Here is a 20886-nt window from a genome sequence, read left to right on the forward strand (position 1 = left end):
AATCCATGGAATTCAGTAAGTTAGAACTTTCAGGCAACAATGACGTTAGCATTTCCTTGAAGATTTATGAACTCACCTAGGGCATGGCTACAACTCCTGCAGGACTCCGTTAGACTGACGATGATTTGCTGCAGATCGGCTCTGGGGGGCGTGGGAGAAGGGTTGGGGTTTTTCCAGCCATTACATTTACAAGACTCCTCGGCCTAAAAAAGGAATAAGGAGAGAGACAAAACTATGTCACAGGCAGTGATAGGCTGAATGTTTTATGTGAGAACAATGCACACTAGTTACATGACAGCTACTCTCCCTGCTCCTGACTTCATAATTTTCTATAAATGCACAAGAAACAAAAACAGAGAAAAGGCAAAGAGGGTGTTTGATTTGAGAGTTTTGTTTTTTGTTGTTTTTTGTTCTCCGGAATGTGTGTAGTGCAGCTCAGACAGCAGATCCATACACTTCGGTACCACTGTCCCAAGCAAATGCCCATCGAGTGGCCAGTTCCAAGGGAAAGGCTCCCAAAGGGACAAGCCAGACTCTGAGGTTCCTGGAACCCAGCTGGGGCCCAGGCCACTGCTGAGCCTTACGGGCTCCAGAGCTCCAGCTGCAACTCTGCCCCAAGGACCAGAAGGGAAACCCACGAAACCAAAGAAGTTAGCAATCTTAGGGACCTGAGGAGGCACACATCCATCTGAAGCCACACTCGCAGATTCCTCCAAGTCCTTTGTGGGCTCCGAGCTTCAGAAATGGAAAGGGCTTTATCACGTAGTCTGAGATTCCTACTTACGTATATTATTCCCCGGTTTCCGGTACTAGAACGCTATTATTTTAGCAACACTTGATAGAAATCTTCCTGAACTTTTTCCACGTACTCTTCACACCTCCCTACCTTCTTTGAGAATGGTGAATATGATTTAGCCTTTTTGTGGTGACTCGGGTTATGAGGTGGAGGACAAGCATGAAAAGATATCAATTATTTTCAATTACCAAGCTGCCACTTTGTGCATGTCAGAGGTCATAGGTGTGGAAAGCTAGTGTACTTCTACTGAATGACTCCAGCCACTTTTAATTCTTCTGCCCATTCCCTGCTATCCTTTACCACTCCATCGCTCTCATCATTTATTTACTGCTTTATCTGTTGTGGCTGGGAAACTAGAAAATTAACTGTTAGAATAACAGGTAACATAGGCTGATTGATTCTGGATGAGAGCCTTCTATGTACACTGTCCAATATGACCACCAGCCGCATGTGGCTACTGGGCACTTGAAATGTGGCTAGTCCAAATTGAAAGGCGCTATGAATGTAAAATACATACAAGATTTAGAAGACTGGTGAAAAAATAAAATATCTCATTAATAATTTTCACATTGATTACATGTGAAACGTTAATATTTTAGATACACAGAGTTAAATAAAAGATATTAAAATTCATTTGGCCTGTTTCTTTTTACTTTTTTAACGTGGCTACTGGAACATTTAAAATTACACATGTGGTTCACATTATACTTCTAGTGGACAACACTGGTCTATAAAACAAGTGGCAGAAATTTTCACTTGGGCTTTGTGCTAGATCTTTATTCCCTCAGAGGGCCTTTCTCCTTGATTTGGATTTTTTTCCCCGACTACCAGACAGCTGAAGTTAAGAGAACTCTGAATTGTCGAAAATTCCAGAATGCTTGTTGCCTTGACTTCATACATTCTCAAAATTCCCTCAAAATTCCCCAAGATAGGAATAGTTTCTGAAGTGTGTGTGTGTGTAGGAGAGTAAGAAAAGAAAGAATAAATAATTGGCAAGGCAAGAAAGGTCAAGGTGCAGGAAGGAAAATCTGCTTTTGAAGATAAGTTCTTTCCAGTGAGCCTGCGACTCTGGCAAGTCCAACCTGACTGCTTCTCACATTTCATCGCAATGAGGACGGAGAAGCCAGGACCAAAAGAAGGCCCTTACATCAGCAACCCCACCAGCACAACCCCCAATGAGTAGCTCATCACCTTCTTTTGTTTGGCTAGGTATCAGGCAGGACCTATTACCTCCACAGCTCGGTTACTAAGCTGAACTGGGCCTTGAAATTCTCTGCAATGAGCCGTTCACCTCCTCAGAGATTAGAAAGGTCTCAGGGGCTGTGTTCTTGAGGGGGACTCTCATGAGAACTTGCACCCAAGAAAGCATCTTTGTATTGATGGAAGGAACCACCCCGATTGCGGACCACTCCTCTCTTACCAGTGGTGGAGCCACTTCAAAGGACTCCTGCAACCTCTGGCTTTTCTGGGCAGTTGGTCTGATCCAGCTGCCCTTTCCAAAAAGGCCTTTGGTCAGAAAAAGAAAAATGATGACAAAACAGTCCCAACAAATCAATTAAGTACAGCAGGCCAAACCAAAAAGGACAAAACAGTAATGGCCAGAAACTTTTCAGTTTGGAGAACTGCATTCTAAGCCAAAGAACTACTATGCATATTGAGTCATTCATTCCAAAGTGGGCACTGAGGGCCTACTATGCGCCAGGTACTTTTGCTAGGTGTGTGAGGGAACAAACAAAGATCCTGCCCTCCGAGAGCTGACATCAGGGTAGGATGGGAGGGGGCAAATAGGCAACACTAATAAATAATTTATATGGTATATTTAAAATGATAGTGCTATGGAAAGAAAGATGAAGAGACAAGTCAAGGGGAGTTGGGAGAGGGTGGGAAAGAATGTGCAATTTTAGTGAGGCCTTTTTGAGAAGGTGGCATTAAAACAAAGACTTGAAGGCGCAGAGGGAGTTGACCGTTAGATATCTGGGGGAAGAGCATCCCAGGCAGAGGGAACAGCCGGTGCAGAGACAAGAGAGTGCCTGGCTTGCTCAACAAAGAGCAAAGGCCAGCATGGTGAGAGCACAGTGATAAAGGAAAGAGCTGCAGAAGTCAAGGTGAGTTGGGAATGGGAGGAGTCCTATAAGGCCTCACAGGCGACTAGAAGGACTTTAGCTTGGTTACTTGGATCTATTCTCTCCCTCTCAAACAGGATCCTCCAGGCTTGAAATACGGATAGAGACAGAACACAAGGACACGAGGCAGGAGGTCTCCAAACTCACTTCTTCTCTCTCACTCTTTCCTTTAGTCATTAGGTACAGCAACCTCACTTTCTCTTTTCTTTAACAGCAGTCCTTGAGGCTAAAAAAATCCATCCCTTTTCCTGTCACTAATTTACATGAGAAAATCACACTACTTCCTTGTTTGTTTTTTGTTTAACTTCCAGGCCAGGATCAACTATGCAGTCTACACAAGGAAGAACACTAATTACTTAACAATCTAGAACTTATAAATCTCTCTGATATCTGGATGGAATGGAACATTAAAACCTTAACCAAAGCCCACAAGATTCTCCTTGAATTGTCATAAAGATGCCAAGTTGTCTAGTCAAGGGCTTCATTACTTATTAAGGCCCAAGATTTACTTTAGGGTTAGGAGTCAGGTAGAGAATGACTGAAGGTCAAAACTCCAAAGAATCACGTGATTTGGGAGTTGGTCCTCATTCGCCGCAGTAAGCACTTTAGCTTTGGACAAACATGATGGACTCGCATCTGGGCACACTAGCAACCAGAGCCCAAGTCTCCTTCTGTGGCAGGTTGTCTATGAGCAGGAAGGAAAACTGGCAGGAACTTTGTATGGAACGGAATTAAACCAACCATAGCCAGCATCTGTCACTCCAGATTCTTAGAGAGGCAGTGACCTAGTTAAGCACGAAGTGCCTTCATTATAAGGAAGCTTGAGAAACCAACTTGCTCTGAATCAGTCCACCAGCACTGCTGGCCTGTACACTCCCCCACTCCAAGAAGAGCCATCAACCCTGACAGAACGCCACTTTGTGGTTCAAAGGTACAAGTCCACAGGTAGAAGATCTCTCAGTACTGTGCTAGGGGTCAATGACCAGGAAACCACATCAATGCCTTTCACACAAAACAGTGTTTGGACTGGATAATCTCCGAAGACAATGCTAATGCGGAATGTTTTCTCTAGATGTGGAGGGCAGGTGGGAAGAACGCACAGGGAGGAGGGAGAAGAAGAGACAAAACACAAACAGTTCCCACTCTCTCGTGCACTGGCCACCTATTTATTCTTCAGACACTAACTGAGCACCCCCTACATGTCAATCATAGCACCAGAGACAGAGGACACAAGAAATCTCTACAGAAATGAAAATCTGATCTAAAAGGAGGGGATACTTGTAATGGACCCATTAAAAAAGAACATGCTAACGGGGCTGTCAGGGAGATCTATACTCTCAAGTAGGATGAGAGGAAGGGAAGAGCAGCTCATTTCAGAAGGAAATAGCACGCGCGTGCTTCTGAACACACCTCATCCCACTTGTCTCATGTATAGTTAATTACGCAGGTGCTTGCTTCCCCTAGAACATTTTTATGCAGTATGAGACCAGTGATGTTCACCTAAAGCAGAGTGACAGAGGAGAAAAAGGAGGGGGTTAACTCCTCTGCGTCAGAATTTTCTAGAGTTTTTGCGACAGGGATAGAAGAGTATATGTAGTTTAAAATTCTAGAATTATCACTATAAACAATATATTACAAATAAAATTATCCTTGCCTTTTTTAGTCATGATATTTATCTTAAAAATTAAACCTAAATTAAAAACAAAAAGGTTGAGAACCACTGGCCTGGAGTAGATGAAACCCCGGGATTGAATCAAATGGGTGATGCTCACCTATTCCTCCCGAAGCTCTGCTTAGCCAATAGATTCCTGGAAATTTTCCCAGATAACCTTGCGGAAAGAGACTGAATCTTCCTGCAGCAAAGCCTAAGAACTAGAACGTTCTTTCAGGATATACTGCCTTCCTCAGACCCTGGAGGAGCAAAGAGGCCAAGGACAGAGAAAAGGAGCTGGAGGACGAGGGAGACATGAGATTAAGGCTATCCTCCATCACAAAACAGACTGGCAGGAGACTCTGGGAGAGGTGTCCTTTCTGAGCCTTCCTGCAAGGGTTCATGGCCTTCCTCCACTGCCCCTCAACACTCTGCCCTTGACCAACTCACAGAAACAACAGGAGAAGAAAAAGAGGCAAAGTCATGGCCAGCAAAATGTTTCCTCTTGGGCTGAAGTTGGTAGAAAGGCCACAGTGACAGTATACAGAATCACTGCGATGGTCAAGTGGGAAGGACTTGTAGTTATATAAACACGGTTTCAAATCTCAGCTCCAGAATTTCCAAACTGTATGAACCCTGGGCAAATCACTTAACCTCTCCAAGTTTCCCAATTTATAAAATGGGTATAAAAATACCTGTCTTACAAGACTGTTGGGGGCATTAAGTACTTAATGCAGGTAGGTGTTGAATAAATAAAAGTGGTGATAAAGATGATGATGGCATTGACTGGCACTGATAAGGATAACATGCCAGGAGTGCCCGTGAGGTGAACGGTGAGATGGGGACAAGGGCTTTCTAAGTCATGATGAACTATGACAGTCGATACTTTAAAGCAAGGACTTGAAGAGGACGCAACCACTGAAAGTAGCTTGAGGATACCCCTGGGCCCAATCATCATGAAACAGGCCACAGCACGTACTGAACAAATGATTGGCCAGTTTACAAATGAAATGCTATGCTCCCACAGAATAAATCGGCTCCATTCCCACTATTAGTAATAGAAATGGGAAGTCACTCAAAAGGCTCACTGAGTGATCATGGTGGAGATTTTTATAACAAAGCAGAAGTGAAGACAAAGAGATAGCCAGGTTACATACACACAATCACCTAGTGAGAACAAAATGTATCAAAATCTATGGGATATGGTCAAGGCAACAATTAAAGGAAAACATATGCCCTTAAATGCATTTATGGGAAAAACAGAAAGATTAAAAATAAATAAACTAGGGGCTGGCCCTGTCACAAAGTAGTTAAATTCAGCAGGTGCCACTTCACTGGTTGGAATCCTGGGCATGGACCTACACCACTCATCAGCCATGCTGTGTCGGCAACCCACATATAAAGCAGAGGAAGACTGGCACAGATGTTAGCTCAGGGCTAATCTTCCTCAGGCAAAAAATAAATAAATAAATAACTGAACTAATCATTCTACTCAATCATCTAGGAAAAGAGTAACAAAATAAACTCACAGAAAATAGACAAAAGGATTTAATGTAAAAAAAAAAAAAAATTATGGAACCAGATAACAAAATCATATACCTAACCAGTATATTCAATGGTTAGTTTTTGAAAGATCATTAAAACAAAAACAAAAACTCTTTGCAAGTTTAACCAAGGGGCAAAAAAAAAAATCACATCCAAAAAAAGAAAAAGAGTGAAAAAGGAAACTGAACTATAGATTTATTTTATAACTATAAATAAGTACTCTGTAGAACTTTATTTATTTTTGAGGAAGATTAGCCCTGAGCTAACATCTGCTGCCAATCCTCCTCTTTTTGCTGAGGAAGACTGGCCCTGAGCTAACATCCGTGCCCATCTTCCTCTACTTTATATGTGGGATGGCTACCACAGCATGGCTTGCCAAGCGGCACCATGTCCGCACCAGGATCCAAACCGCGAACCCCGGGCTGCCAAAGCGGAATGTGCGCACTTAACTTCTGCACCACCAGGCAGCCCCTGTAGAACTTTATACCAACAAATTTGAAAAATTAGATGAAACAGATGACTTCCTAGGAAAATTATCAACACTGATTTAATAAGTAGTAAAGTTTTCTAACAACCTAGAAGAAAATTAAAAGGTAGTCAAAGATGTCCTAAGAAAGGCCCCAGGTCCAGATAATTTTTTTCTGCTTTATCTCCTCAAAGCCCCCAGTACACAGTTGTATATCTTAGTTGCAGGTCCTTCTAGTTGTGTCATGTGGGACGCCGCCTCAATGTGGCCTGACGAGCAGTGCCATGTCCACGCCCAGGATGCGAACCAGCGAAACCCCAGGCCACCGCAGTGGAGCGTGCAAACTTAACCACTCGGCCATGGGGCCAGCCCCGTGGTCCAGATAATTTTATAGGAAAGTTCAAGTTAACTCTCAAGGGTTGGATCAGCACTGTCCAACACAAATATAATGTGAACCACATATAAAATTTTAAAATGTCTAGTAGCCAAATTTTTAAAAGTAAAAGAAATAGGTGAAATTAATTTTAATAATATATTTAACATAACACATCCAAAATATTATCATTTCAGCATGTAAAAAATTATCTTTTATAAAATAATAGAAAAGTATTATTAAGGCATTTTACATAGTTTTACAGTCTTCAAAATCCAAGGGATTTCACACTTACAGCACATTTCAATTCAGACTAGCCATGTTTCAGCTGTTCAACAGTCATTGGCAGCTAGTGTCTACCACATTGGACAGCAGAATACCAGATAATTCCTTTGTATCGTAAATTGTTCCAGAGCATCAGAAAAAAATGAAAAACTCATGTCATCTTATGAATCCAATATAACTCTGACACTAAAGCAGAATACAGAGAGCAAAAAACACCAAAAAAGTTACTAGCCCAATCTCGCAAAAACTGAAATAAAATATTTGTAAATCAAATCCAACAGTACACAATTAAAATCATGCATCTTGACTGGTAAATAATAACTAAGTAAAGTTTATTACAGGAATGCAAAGATAGGTAATTTGAAAAAAATTAATTACATTAACAAATTAAAGGGAGAAAAATAATTATAACCGATGCCAAAAGCTTTTCATAAAATTTAACGTTAATTTTTAATTGAAAAAATAGCAAATTCAGTATATCTTAACTTGAAAACAAACATTACACTAAATAGAGACATAAAAACCATTCCTATTAAATTTACCAAAAAAAAGAAGCCTTCACTATGTCTGCTGTTCAACATTGTACTGGAAGTACACAAAATGTATAAAAATTGACAATTCTTAGACATCATCAAAACTAAAAAAGAAATCAATAAATTGGCTGGATATAAGATCAACATATAAAACACTTTTCTCTATATCAGCAATAATCACTTAGAAAATATAATAGGAAAAAAAAATCCTAACAGCAAGAGTCATAAAATACTTAAAACAAATCTTTAAGGAGATAAGTAAGACCTATATACAGAAAACTACAACTTTCTACTAAAGACTGAATAAATGGAGAAATATGCACTGTTCTTGATTGGAAGACTCAATATTGTAAAGATATCAGTTCTCAAATTAATCTAAATTTTATAAGTGAGATCAGTTGAGAGTATACTTACAACATATAAATCAAAGTATTAATATTCAGAATACATAAAAATCATCTATAAAACAATAAGAAAATGGTACCATCTAATAGAAAAAAAAAGGCAAATGCAAGAGGTTCCAAGAAAAATGAATGCTACTGGCAAACAAACCCATACAAAATGGTCAAAGTAACTAGTAATGGAGAAATGAAAAGCCCTGTGAGCTATTTCCTCACAATAACTAGGTTGGCAAAAAACATATATATATAAAAGGTTGACATTGATAATATCTAAAGTTGACCAAGATGTGAGGAACATGTGCCCTCCTCCGTGGGAGGAGACACTAGCACAGCCTTTCAGATGCCAAATTGGAATATTCGTGCCCTTTGGCCCAACTGCGCTGCTAGAAATCTCTCCTATAGAAATACTCACATGTGCTCAATGATACTTGTATACCGTTTAGTAGAGACAAAGAAAAAAACACATCATCTAAAATTTGATCAGTAAGAGAAGAATTTATCAAATTACGTGGATTGGTACCACAGATTTACGCCATCTTTGTCAACAACAAGGCGAACTATTTGTACTGACATGAAACCTCTCTAGGTCCTAGTGAATGGCAGAAAAGGCAAAGTATAGTATACATGGCATAATCCGATGTATGTTTTTTAAAAATAAATGAATACACAATTTAAATATATATGTGTGAGGATATACAGAGGAACCAGATAGACACATACTTACAGGGGTGGGGGAAGGTGGGGGAGGGGAAGGGACATTCACATCGTACTTTATATTTTTCTCTATGGCATTCATATCCATGGATTGCTTGCTAATTTTCCTTAACATTGACTCATGTGAGGGGAAAACACAATTCTAGAAAAATTCCAACACCAGTAACAGAGGCTCAGTATATATCAGCTGGGGGGAGGAATGGTGGAAAACCACATCCTTATCACAAACCACATTTAAGAATTCAAGGATCCAAAACTTTTCTCCCTGTGGGGCTGCTTATAAAACTCCCTCCTCTCACTGCGGTTCAAGCCAAAAAGTAACAAGCTTGCAATTCTTGGAGAAGACAATACAGATTTTGAGAGACAGAAATCTTAACTTCACTATTGCAACAGTCTTAGAGGCCCAGAAAGAAAAGTTTATGCCCCTCTTGTCTTAATACAACAGAGAATAATGGCCATGTTCATAGGATGCTAATTAACGGGTGGGTCACGAATCTCATGGCAGGGAGATTTGTAACAATAAATTCTTATATTCCCCCCACTCGATAAAAAATGTTACATCCCAAATATTAACCACACTTATCTAAGCCACTTGTGACAGACGCGCTCAGTGAATTCTACCAACAATAAACACTGATGCTTAAAAACGTAACTGAATAAAGGGCTTTTCTTTCAAAACTGGTTAACTTTGCTTCCTCCTCTGAGTCTTGGGATCCCAGTAACTTTTACAGAGTAGATTTTTATTTCTTTTGTTCAGAACAACTGAGACTTTTTCCAAATAAACAGAAAATTCCCTGAAAACTAAGAGGACGATGAAGGGAGGGGGAGAGGAATAGAGAGAGGGAGGAAACATAAGACAAAAAGTTGAGAAATACAAGCTTTGTCAGCCACACAGCACTCCAACTGTGTTGGCCAACACGTGGCAGCCAGCTACAAGCGGGTGTCCCGGCTTCTAAAGGTGGCAGGTCCAAGTTGAGATGCATTCTAAGTGTGCAATACACACTGGATTTCAAAGAGTTAGCATCCAAGAAAAAAAAAGAATGTTAAAATATCTCACCAAGAATTCTTTTACACTGATTACGTGTATAATGATATTTTGGAATATTAGGTTAAATAAAACACTAAAATTAATAAAATTCAGTTGTTGGTTTTCTCATTCTTTCACGTGGTGTAACAGGTTGAATAGCGTCCCCCAAAGTTCATGTCCACCTGGAACCTCAGAATGGGATCTTATTCAGAAATAGAGTCTTTGTAGATAATGACAACTTAAAGATCTTGGGATGAAATTATCCTGGACTTAGACTGGGCCCTAAAACCAGTAACTGGTGCTTTTATAAAAGAAAAGAGAGGGAGATTTGGACTCCGAGTCACAGACACACATGGAAGGCCGCCATGTGAAGACAGAGGCAGCGATTGCAGTAACGCATCAATAAACCAAGCCACGCCAAGGATTGCCAGGAGCCACCAGATGCCAGGGAGACGCAAGGAACGATTCTTTCCAGAGCCTTCAGAGAAGGTATGGCCCTGCTGACACCTTGATTTCAGACCTCTGGCCTCCAAAACTGTGAATAAAAGAAGCTTCTGTTGCTTAACCCACCCTATTTGTGATCATTTATGGCAGCCCTGGAAAACTAATACATGTGGCTACTAGAAAAGGTTAAGTGACATGCGTGGCCACATTATATTTCTATTGGACATTGCTGCACTAAAGTTTAAGGGGATCCACCCCCTAAAACCCAAGTCTTCATTATGGACCCTAACAGCTTAGGCAAAGAATAGTCCCAAAATTTCCTAAGTGGTTCTAAGTGGTTCAAGTTATATCCCTTTGAGATATCTGGAAATCCCTTGAACTTTTGCTCACTTGTTTCAGGATTTTTTTTTTTTTTTTGGTAGAATATGAAAAGTACTTCCTACACATGCACATGCACCATGGGACACTTGGAAACCTAAGAGCACAAAAATTTTAATACGTGTGGGACTCATTGCCCAATTTACTAAAGACATACTAAGTCCTTTAGAAAACATTCAATGTCATTATCCCTAACTGCCAGCAAAGCATTTTCTGCCAAGTTTTCCAGGCTGCTGCCACCATGCCCTCTGCCTTGCCCTTCATATCTCCCTTCCAGATGTTCAGGCCCAGGCACTGTTCTTCCAGATAAAAGGCCTCCCTTCAAAACACCTTTCTCATATCTCTCCTTAATTAGGCAAGACAGCTGCTGTCTACGGGAACTCCCAAGGGCACTGGCCTTGCAGCTTTAACAAAGTACCCGCTGAAGGACAACCTTTTAGGGAGTGTGCTGCCAAGCCAATTACTGCAGCAGCTAGCACCCCGGGCCAAGGAGGGGAAGGCTACCCAGATGACTTCATCTCCCCCAAGAGAAGTCTCTGCAGACGTGGCAGAACTAAGAAAGAAGAAAAGCCCACTGCATCGCTTTCAACAGGTCTAGGATAAAAATGGTTTTACCCCAATAGAATCCAGGGTTAGAGGTCAAGCAAACACAACAGACTTTGTCATAGTATGCAGAAGCCAGGATGGATGATGAGAAGGAAGCTAAACTGGATAAACAAGTGATCATGACCCAGATGACAGACAGACAAGGGAGAAGGGAGCTCACGGTTCACTCAGTGTTGATGAGTGAGGTGGGTGTGAAGATATGTGGGTCACATCCAGAGGAAAAGGAGAAAGACAGCCAAGCTGTCTAGCAGGATTCAGTCATGCTTAAAATACTGGAAAGTCATATTTGCTGGAAAACTGAAATCAGTGACAGGGATGTCCCACAGCAAGAACACAGTGAAGGGAAATTTGTGGAATACTGTGAATACAATTTGTATTAAGCACCTAAAAGAGAAAAGCACGTTTGCCTGTTCTTATCTTACCCTGTGTGAGGAAGGTATTAATTAATCCCATTATTCAGAAGAGAAAGCTGAGGCTCTAAGATGTTAATAGACTTGCCTGAGCTTATTTGGTCTACCCTTCAGAAGTCCTGGTGTGTTCAGGCAGATAACTGGTCCTGTGGTTGTGTGGAGAGGTCCTCATTCTATTTTACTACCTCTCTGTTCCAGGTTGGACAAAGGCAGAAGGTTTAAAAGTCAAGGACCAAAATCATAAAGGGATACAACTTCATACCCACAAGGATGGCTATAATCAAAAGAGAAGATAATAACAAACATTGACACAGGTAGGAAATGGGAAGCTTCAAGATTGTTGGAGGGAATGTAAAATGGTACAGCTACCCTAGAAAACAATTTGGCAGTTTCTTAAAAGGTTAAACATAGACCAACAGAACAGAATAGAGAGCCCCAAAATAAATCCTCAAATATATGGTCAAATGACTTTTGACAAGGGTGCCAAGACCATTCAATGGGGAAAGGAGAGTCTTTTCAACAGATGATGCTAGAAAAATGGGATATTCACATGTGAAAGAATGAAGTTGCCAGAATTTACCTTACACCATATATAAAAATTAACTCCAAATAGGGCCAGCCAAGTGGCCTAGTGGTTAAGTCTGGCATGCTGTGCTTCAGTGGCTTGGGTTCACAGGTTTGGATCCCAGGCGTGGACATATACCACTCATCAGCCATGCTGTGGTGGCGACCCACATACAAAATGGAGGGAGACTGGCATAGATATTAGCTCAGGGCTAATCTTCCTCAAGCAAAAAAAGAGGAAGATTGGCAACAGATGTTAGCTCAGAGCAAATCTTCCTTATCAAAAAACAAACAAACAAAAAATTAACTCCAAATTGATCAAAGACCTAAACATAAAACCTAAAACTATAAAACTCTTAAAACATAGGAGAAAAGGTTCATGACATTGGATTTGGCAATGATTTCTTGGATATGACAGCAAAAGCACAGACAACAAAAGAAAAAATAAATCAGACAATCAAAATTTAAAACTTCTGTACATCGAAGGACATAATCAACAGAGTGAAAAGGCAACCCATGGAATGGGGAAAAAATATTTGCCAGTCAAATAACTGATCAGGGGTTAATATCCAGAATATATAAAAAACTCCTACAACTCAACAACAACAAAAATAACCCATAAAAAAATGGGCAAAAGACTTGAACAGACATTTCTCCAAAGACATACAAATGGCCAATAAGCACATGAAAAGAAACACATCACTAATCATTATGGAAATGCAAATCAAAACCACAATGAGATACCACTTCATACCCATCAGGATGGCTATTACCAAAAACACAGAAAATAGCAAGTGTTGACAAGATGTGGAGAAATGGAAACCCTTGTGCACTCTTGGTGGAAAGGAAAATTGGTGCAGCCACTATGGAAAACAGTATGACAGTTCCTCAAAAAGTTAAAAATAGAAATACCATATGATCTAGCAATTCCACTTTTGGGTATATACCCAAAAGAATTGAAAGCAAGAATTTAAGGAGATATTTGTATGCCCATGTTCACAGAAGCATTATTTATAATAGCCAAAAGTTGGAAGCAACCCAAGTGTCCACTGACAGACAAAGGATAAACAAATTGTAGTATGTGCATACAATGGAATATTATTTAACCTTAAAGAAAAGGAAATTCTGACACACTCTCCAACATGGGTGAACCTTGAGGACATTATGCTAATTAAATAAATAACATAAGGACAAATACTGCATGACTCCACTTTTATGAGGTACCTAGAGTAGTCAAGTCAGAGACAGAAAGTAGGATGGTGGCTGCCAGGAGTTGAGCAGAGTGAGGAATGGGAGTTATTGTGTAATGGTATAAAGGTTCAGTTTTGCAAGATAAAGAGTTCTGTGGATAGATAGTGGTGATGATTACACAACAACGTGAATTTCTTAATGCCACTGAAATTTTTTTGTGCTGTGTATTTTACCACAACTTAAAAAAGTAATAAATTTTTTTAAAAGTTAAACATAAATTTACCACATGACCTAGCAAACCCACTCCAAAGTAACTACCCAAGAGAAATAAAAACATGTATCTACACGAAAACTTGCACACACACGTCCATGGTAACATGATTCATATTAGGCAAAAGGTAGAAAGAATCCAAAGGTCCATCAACTGGGGAATACATAAACCAAACGTGGCATATCCTTATACTGGAATATTATTTGGCAATAAAAAAGAATGAGATGCTGTATGTGCCACAACATAGATGAACCTCAGAAACATTACGCTAAGTATAAGAAGTCAGTCAGAAAAGACTACGTATTGCATAATTCCATTTATATAATCGTCCAGAAAAGGCAAATTTATAGAAATAGAAAGTAGATTAGCAGCCTTGGGCTGGGGGTGTTAATGGGATTGACCATAAATGGATGCAAGGATCTTTCTGGGGTGATGGAAACCTTCTGAAACTGGATTGGGATAATGATTACACAACTCAGTCAATTTCCTAAAAATCACTGAATTGTACACTTAAAACCAGAGAATTTTATGGTACACAAATTATACCTCAATAAGTTGTCTTTTCAAAGGCAAGAATTGCTAGAAACTATCACTTCAAATATAGGTCTTCTGCAAAGTTTCCCCAAAGCGCATCCAAAAACTGAGGCTTATTTTCTCTTCACAAATTAGAGCTCAATAAACTACGTTAAAAAAAAAAAAAACAAACAAGACAGCACATGGGGATCTCCACCTCTGTCCTTTTCTGATCTAAAAAACCAAAAGAAGTTACAGTGTCTAGGTGACCACACCTCCGCTGTCAGAAATTGTCTCTGCAAAAGAGAAGCAGCAAACGACAGGAATAAGTGAGTCATTAAGTAGGTTGCCCTGTTTTTAAAATTACTGGAGAGTTTGAAACAATTAATAGTTGCTAATAATAAGGCCGAGTTACTAGTGTTCCATTTGGGCTCCTTCACTCAACACCTTTGACTTGGTGACACACAACTTTCTGGCATGTTCACAAGTTCATTCGAGCCTAATTGGAATCTAAAGTGGATTTCTGTACAGTAAATCTAATTCCCCTTCTTGACTGTCATATAAAATATAACATACAGCGCAGGAGAATTGGGTGGGGGACTACCAATTTCTGGAAAGGATTCAAAGCGAGTGAGGAGAGAGATGGGACGAGCAGGGTTGGGGTGAGAGGGTTTACACTGTCATTTGCTACCATTGTGAGCTGTGTGAAGTTTCCTCTTAACTGTGTGTGTATTACTTTGAAAAAAATCTTTTAATCGTATTTAAAACACCACCGCCAGCACCTGGACTCCACAGTATGCAGTTGTGAGGCCAATAAGTTTTCTCTTTGGAAGTGAACTGCTTTAGAAGCAGTTTGGATAATGCTCTTGTGATTTGGAGGGGTGCTTCTCAAACTTAAATCTGTTCACGAATCACCTGGACATCATGTTAAAATGCAGATTGAGATTCAATCAGTCTGAGGTGGGCCTGAAGATTCTGCATTTCTAAAAAGTTCCCAGGTGGGGACCACACTTTGAGTAGCAAAGATATGAAGGGGAAAAGATGGTGTGATGGGAGTGGGTGGCAATGCCTCTCTCTTCTTCCTGGGTTAACTTTAGCTTTCCACATACAGTTTAAATTTTAATGGCTAAGTCATCCCTTCTGGGACATAAACCTTTTTTCTTTCTCCATTATGTGGCAAACCTTCCAGTTCACACAGTTGTACAGGGAAGGCCAGCGGACACCATTAAACTATGACTCGAAACTGGGATTTTAAGAATCTAGGGACTTCCGGCACAAGAGGAAAAAAGAAAGCAGGAATGGGCGAGGGATACTTCCCTCAGGGCATCAAATTTGCCTGGAATTAAATGTGAAAACAGAGCTGGAAGAGGAGAAAAGATAACTGGTGAGGTAATTCAGCAGCAGAAGCGTCTGTGAAGACCTTAATTACGAGTGCCATTTTGGTCTGGAAAACCAAAAGGAACCACAAAAACAAATACTGAAGAGAGTGGTCAAGAACACAGAAGGAGGGCCGGCCCTGTGGCCAAGAGGTTAAAGTTCTGTGCGCTCCACTTTGGAGGCCTGGGTTGGCAGGTTCGGATCCCCAGTGTGGACCTATCTGCCCATCAGCCATGCTTTGGAGGCATACCACATACAAAGTAGAGGAAGACCGGCACAGGTGTTAGCTCAGGGCGAATCTTCCTCACACACACACAAAAAATGATTACAGAAGGAGAATGGAAATCACATCATGAAGAAATAACCCAGGGCAAAACAACCCAGGTATAAACACCCAATTCAAACGCTTTTCTTCCATGCTATCCAAGATTATTCCAACATCAAACCAACAGAAAACCTTGGGGACATCCCTGTCTGGAAGAAGTCCTTGTGCCTGTGCTGGAGTTGAATAAGGAACTGCCCTCTTTAAGCAGGTCTGAATGAGTCAAAGGCCCAGGATCCTCAGGTATTGTCTCAGAAGCTGCTAGAATGACTCCAGTGCTACCAAATGGCCTAGGAGTGGGCCAGACTTCATTACATCTGAGTCACCTCTCCAGGACCAAACCCAAACATGCATCACCCTAGCAGCAGTCTCAAGAGGTCCTGAATGATACCAGGGCCAAGAAACTGGGGCTCCAGAACCCTAAATTCCAGACAATTCCTGGAATCTCTTTTAATACACGCAAACCCAATCTCAGACGTTATCTGTGAACTTGGCAAAGCAGTCAGCTCAGTCTTCAACACAGTGGAAAGATCTGTCAAACTGTTTAGCTGACATTGAGCAGCCCAGACAACCAGCTGACTGACAGAATTTTTCACTCTGAGGCCTGTTGTTTTGGCACCAAGTCAACCGGGATGAGCAAAATAGTGCGATATATGTTGCTTCCTCGGACAGCTCACATCCTCATGGTATCAGTCACTATCTAGGCTGATGACTCGCAAATCCACATAACCAGCCCAACCTGCAAAGCAGAACTTCCAGCCCACATTCCCAACTGCCCACATCTGGCATCTCTGCCCAGTAAGTTTCACATTAAGGCTTGTCCTTAACTTCAACAACCCCTTTTCAATTATCCTATTCCCTCCCTTGGAATTTCCATTCTCCAAGCTGCTGAGGCTCATACAGCTACATTCAATTGGCTTCACCTCAATGCCATCTGATTCTTCTTTCAAAGTCTCTCCCAGATTTATACCTTCTCCATTCTCACTGCCCTAGGTCAGGCCCTTAATAGCCAATTAGAAAAACCAGCTTCCTCCCCACTTTCAATACATTCCCACTCCCAACTCTCCATCTAACACCCACTACACACATCATTCTACACTAAAATGCCATTTAATAATGTAGAACATTTCTGCCTGATAATTTCCAAGGCAATGTTGGCCTACATCATCTTATTTACCCCTCCCAATAACCCCGTAGGACAAGTAATTCAACGCTTAGAGAAAGGGTGTGGCTTGCCTGAGCTCACCCAGCTGGCAAAGAAGCAAAGAGCCAAGACCAAAACCTAGAACTCCTCGCTGGCACTCCAAGACCTTGTGTCTCCTCCTTAAAGTGCAAAGACTCACTATTATGAAGTGGATTCAATTCAAAATTCTACCTGAAATTCAAGACCTTCTGTCAAGTGACTTCTTGTTTACCCAGTGGATCCTACTTCTATCATTTCTGTTTACTTGTTTTTCCTTTTCTCCAATTTGGCTACTCTCTTTATTAAGATCAATAATTACTATTTAGCACTGCTTTTAACTGTAATAGTAGCCACCATTTACTGAACATTTAGAATGTTCCAGATACTATACCAAACTGCTAAATGGATTAACTCATTTTATCATCAAAACACTTGACTACTAAGAGATGTGCCTAATTTAACACATTTGAGAAAAAACTCTTGATTCTCACCCACCCAAACCTGCTTCTCCCATGGTCTTGCCCATCTTGGTAAACAGAACTACCGTCCTTTCAGTTGCTCAGGCCAACAACCTAGACATTAGGTTCATTTCTGTCTTTTCTTCACATGCCAGCTCCCAACAACAAATCAAGTCTCGTTGCCTCTACACTCACAATACAGTCCCAAACCGTCTACTTCTTGCCCCCTCCACTGCTACCACCTTGTCCAAGTCATCATCCAACTATACCAAGTCTGCAATAACGTCAACTGGTCCTCTTTTTCCATTCTTTCTCTTGTAAACTTAATTCTCCTCAGAGCAGCCAAACGAGACACTTTAAAATGCAAATCTGGGGGCTGCCCCCCGCCCCCATGGCCGAGTGGTTAAGTTCAGGCGCCCCGCGCTCCGCTTCAGCGGCCCAGGGTTTTGCTGGTTTGGATCCTGGGTGCGGACATGGCACCACTCATCAAGCTATGCTGAGGCAGCATCCCACATGCCACAACTAGAATGACGCACAACTAAAAAATATATATATACAACTATGTACCGGGGGGCTTTGGGGAGAAAAAGGAAAAACAAAATCTTCAAAAATAAATAAAATGCAAATCTTATCTGAATCCACTGGAAACAGCCCAGACGTCCATCAACAGATGAATGGAAAAACAAGCCATGCTATATCCATGCAACGGAATGCTTTTCAGCAATAAAAAGAAATTAACTACTAATACATGTAAGAACATGGATGAATCTCAAAAAATATTATGCTGAATGAAAGAAGAACAGTTATGTACTGTGTGGTTATCATTTATATGAAATTCTAGAATATCTAAACCAACTTATGGTGACACAAAGTAAATCAGTGGTTGCTTCTGGGGGAGAGAGACTGAATGGCAAGGAGCAGGAGGGAACTTTCCAGGGTGATGAAAATATCTATGTATTGATATGCATTTGTCGAAACTGATCAGAACTGGAGATCGAATCATTTCACTGTATGAAAAGCATGCTTTGGCAATCTGGGTCCATCGTCTTCCACCTCATCTACACCTGCTCCCCTGTCTAACCCCAGCTAGCCACAGTGGTTCCCTGGCCGCCGCGGATCATGCCAAGCCATTTCCTGCCCCAGAGTCTTCGCACTCCCCACCGGGCACCCTCTCCCCTCACCTCCCCCCAGAGAGCTGGCTTCTCACCAGCATTCAGGCCCCAGACTGTGTACCCTCAGCTGAGACCTTTCTGGGCACATATCTGAAGGAACTCCCCACGCACTCTCATTTACTTCTCTGTTTTCATTCTCTGTGTGGTATTTACCACTTTCTGTTAGTTTCTTGTTTACTGTCTGCTTCTGCAACCAGAAAGCAAGCTCTGCCAGAGTAAGGACCCATCTGTCACTGTATCCCCAGCATCTAAACCAACGCCTGGCATGTTAAACAACACTTGCTGAACGAATGGAAAAAGTTGACAATATCACTATCTCCATTTTACAGCTATGAAACCTGAGGCTTGTAAAGGTTAAGTAATCTGCCCAGAGTCACACGGTAAGAAAGCAGCACAGTGGGATTCACACCCAGGCCTTCTGTTGCCCAGGACCACGTACTAAACCACTCTGACGTCTTGCTCCCTTCAGTTTTGCTTCTCTGCTTCGTTTTATACTGTTCACTTCATTTGTGCTGGGCCTTTCTCCTACACTTCCACCTGCCCCCAGCTCTTGATGGGGATGGTTTCTCTCTGTGCTGACTCCATGCTTGATTTTTCACTTGAATTTTTCTTTCCTTCCGTATCTGTCTCCCACCAAGATGAGAGGCTCCTTGTGACTTTCACTTCCTTTTGTCACTCACCACACACCTAGGACAGAGCTGGGCACAGGGACCTAACCAAGCCCCGTGGACGTGTTCCCTTGGAGGTGGGGTGAGTGAGGGAGTCCTGTGGGTAGGTGCAAATCCTGAGTTACATGACTCACTTTGCTATTCCAAAGTATGCTGACCTTGGCTTCCTTGGCCTTCTGCCATCCAGTTTCAACACCAGCTTGTTAGAGCTGATGCAAATTAGGGCTGCGGCCATCAGTCACTATGCTCTTATTCAGGTCTCATCTCTGCACTTCTGGAATCTCCTGCATACCACAGAAGCCTCACAGAAGACTGCACAGGCCAAGAGCACACAATGAATGAGGAGTGAGTTAGGACAGTGTAGAATTAATGGAAGCATCCCCACAGATCTTGCCCTGAGGTCACTGAAGAGATTACTCAAGGCCCCCTTCTAAGGTTAGGTGGTGTATTATTCCAAGTGGATCATTAGAGACATTATTCACACATTTTTCCAAAATAAATGCACTCATCTCCTGATTTAAAAAATAGTAAGCCCTGTGTCTAGGCCTCTGGGTACAAACAGAAGAACAAATTAAAGAAAGCTTATTGTAGCCTTTAGTTTAAGTGGGCAGCAGAGCAACAAAAAATATAAAAAGTATTTAGAAAACATGCCTTTATAGGCAATTTGATTTGCTTTTCTAGTTCACTAACATAATATAGATTTTTAGAATTATGGTAGGGCCTTTTTCTCACTTCATAGGTTTCAACTTGCTAGTCTTACAATACAATGCCCTAGGGAGAATTTAATTCTAATTTGCAGAAGAGGAAACGGGGGTCAGAGAAGTTCACATCATTTGCTCAAAGAAAGACTAAAAGTTGGTGCAACGTCTCCTTGCCCTGTCTTGTAGCAGAAGTCCAGGCCATGAGACAAGCACTGCAAGCTGTCAGGTCCACCGGGAGCTCACAGGAACCACCCTTAGCTATGAGTCAGAGATGCTGTTCCAGCCCCAGCCCCAGCTCAGGGCCGCCCAGCTGCTGACCACAGGACTTTGGGCAAGTTACCAAACCTCCCTGAGCCTCAGTTTCCTCATCTTTAAAACAGGATTCCTTTCTTCCAGTCTCACAAAGCCTGTGAATATGAAATTCACTGTAAATATGAAATGATCCATTTATTCAACAAATACGTACTAAGTGCCTACTATGTGCAAGGCATGGTCCATGGACCTGAGATACGGAATGAACCAAAGTCCCTGCTTCATGGAGCTTCTATTGTCATGAAGGAAACAGACAAGAAATTATTAAATATATATATATACACACATACATATATACACGATTTCCAAGTGTTGATAAATGCAGTAAAGGAAAGCAAAACAAGTTAAGATTATAGAGGGATGGGGTGCCGCTATTTTAGATATGTTGGGAGGTGGTCAGGA

General features: G+C 41.3%; 1 protein-coding gene across 1 annotated transcript in view; it reads right to left on the bottom strand.

Moving 5' to 3' along the window:
- Nucleotides 1-20886, bottom strand: part of KAT2B (lysine acetyltransferase 2B) — a 94945-nt gene that overhangs the window by 64495 nt on the left and 9564 nt on the right. Inside the window, exon 3 of the mRNA XM_046640543.1 lies at nucleotides 77-203. Within this exon, the coding sequence (XP_046496499.1) occupies nucleotides 77-203 (127 nt within the window). The remainder of the gene's footprint in view (nucleotides 1-76; nucleotides 204-20886) is intronic.

Source organism: Equus quagga, chromosome 1 (assembly GCF_021613505.1).
Source record: "Equus quagga isolate Etosha38 chromosome 1, UCLA_HA_Equagga_1.0, whole genome shotgun sequence".
In the NCBI taxonomy this organism is placed as follows: Eukaryota; Metazoa; Chordata; class Mammalia; order Perissodactyla; family Equidae; genus Equus; species Equus quagga.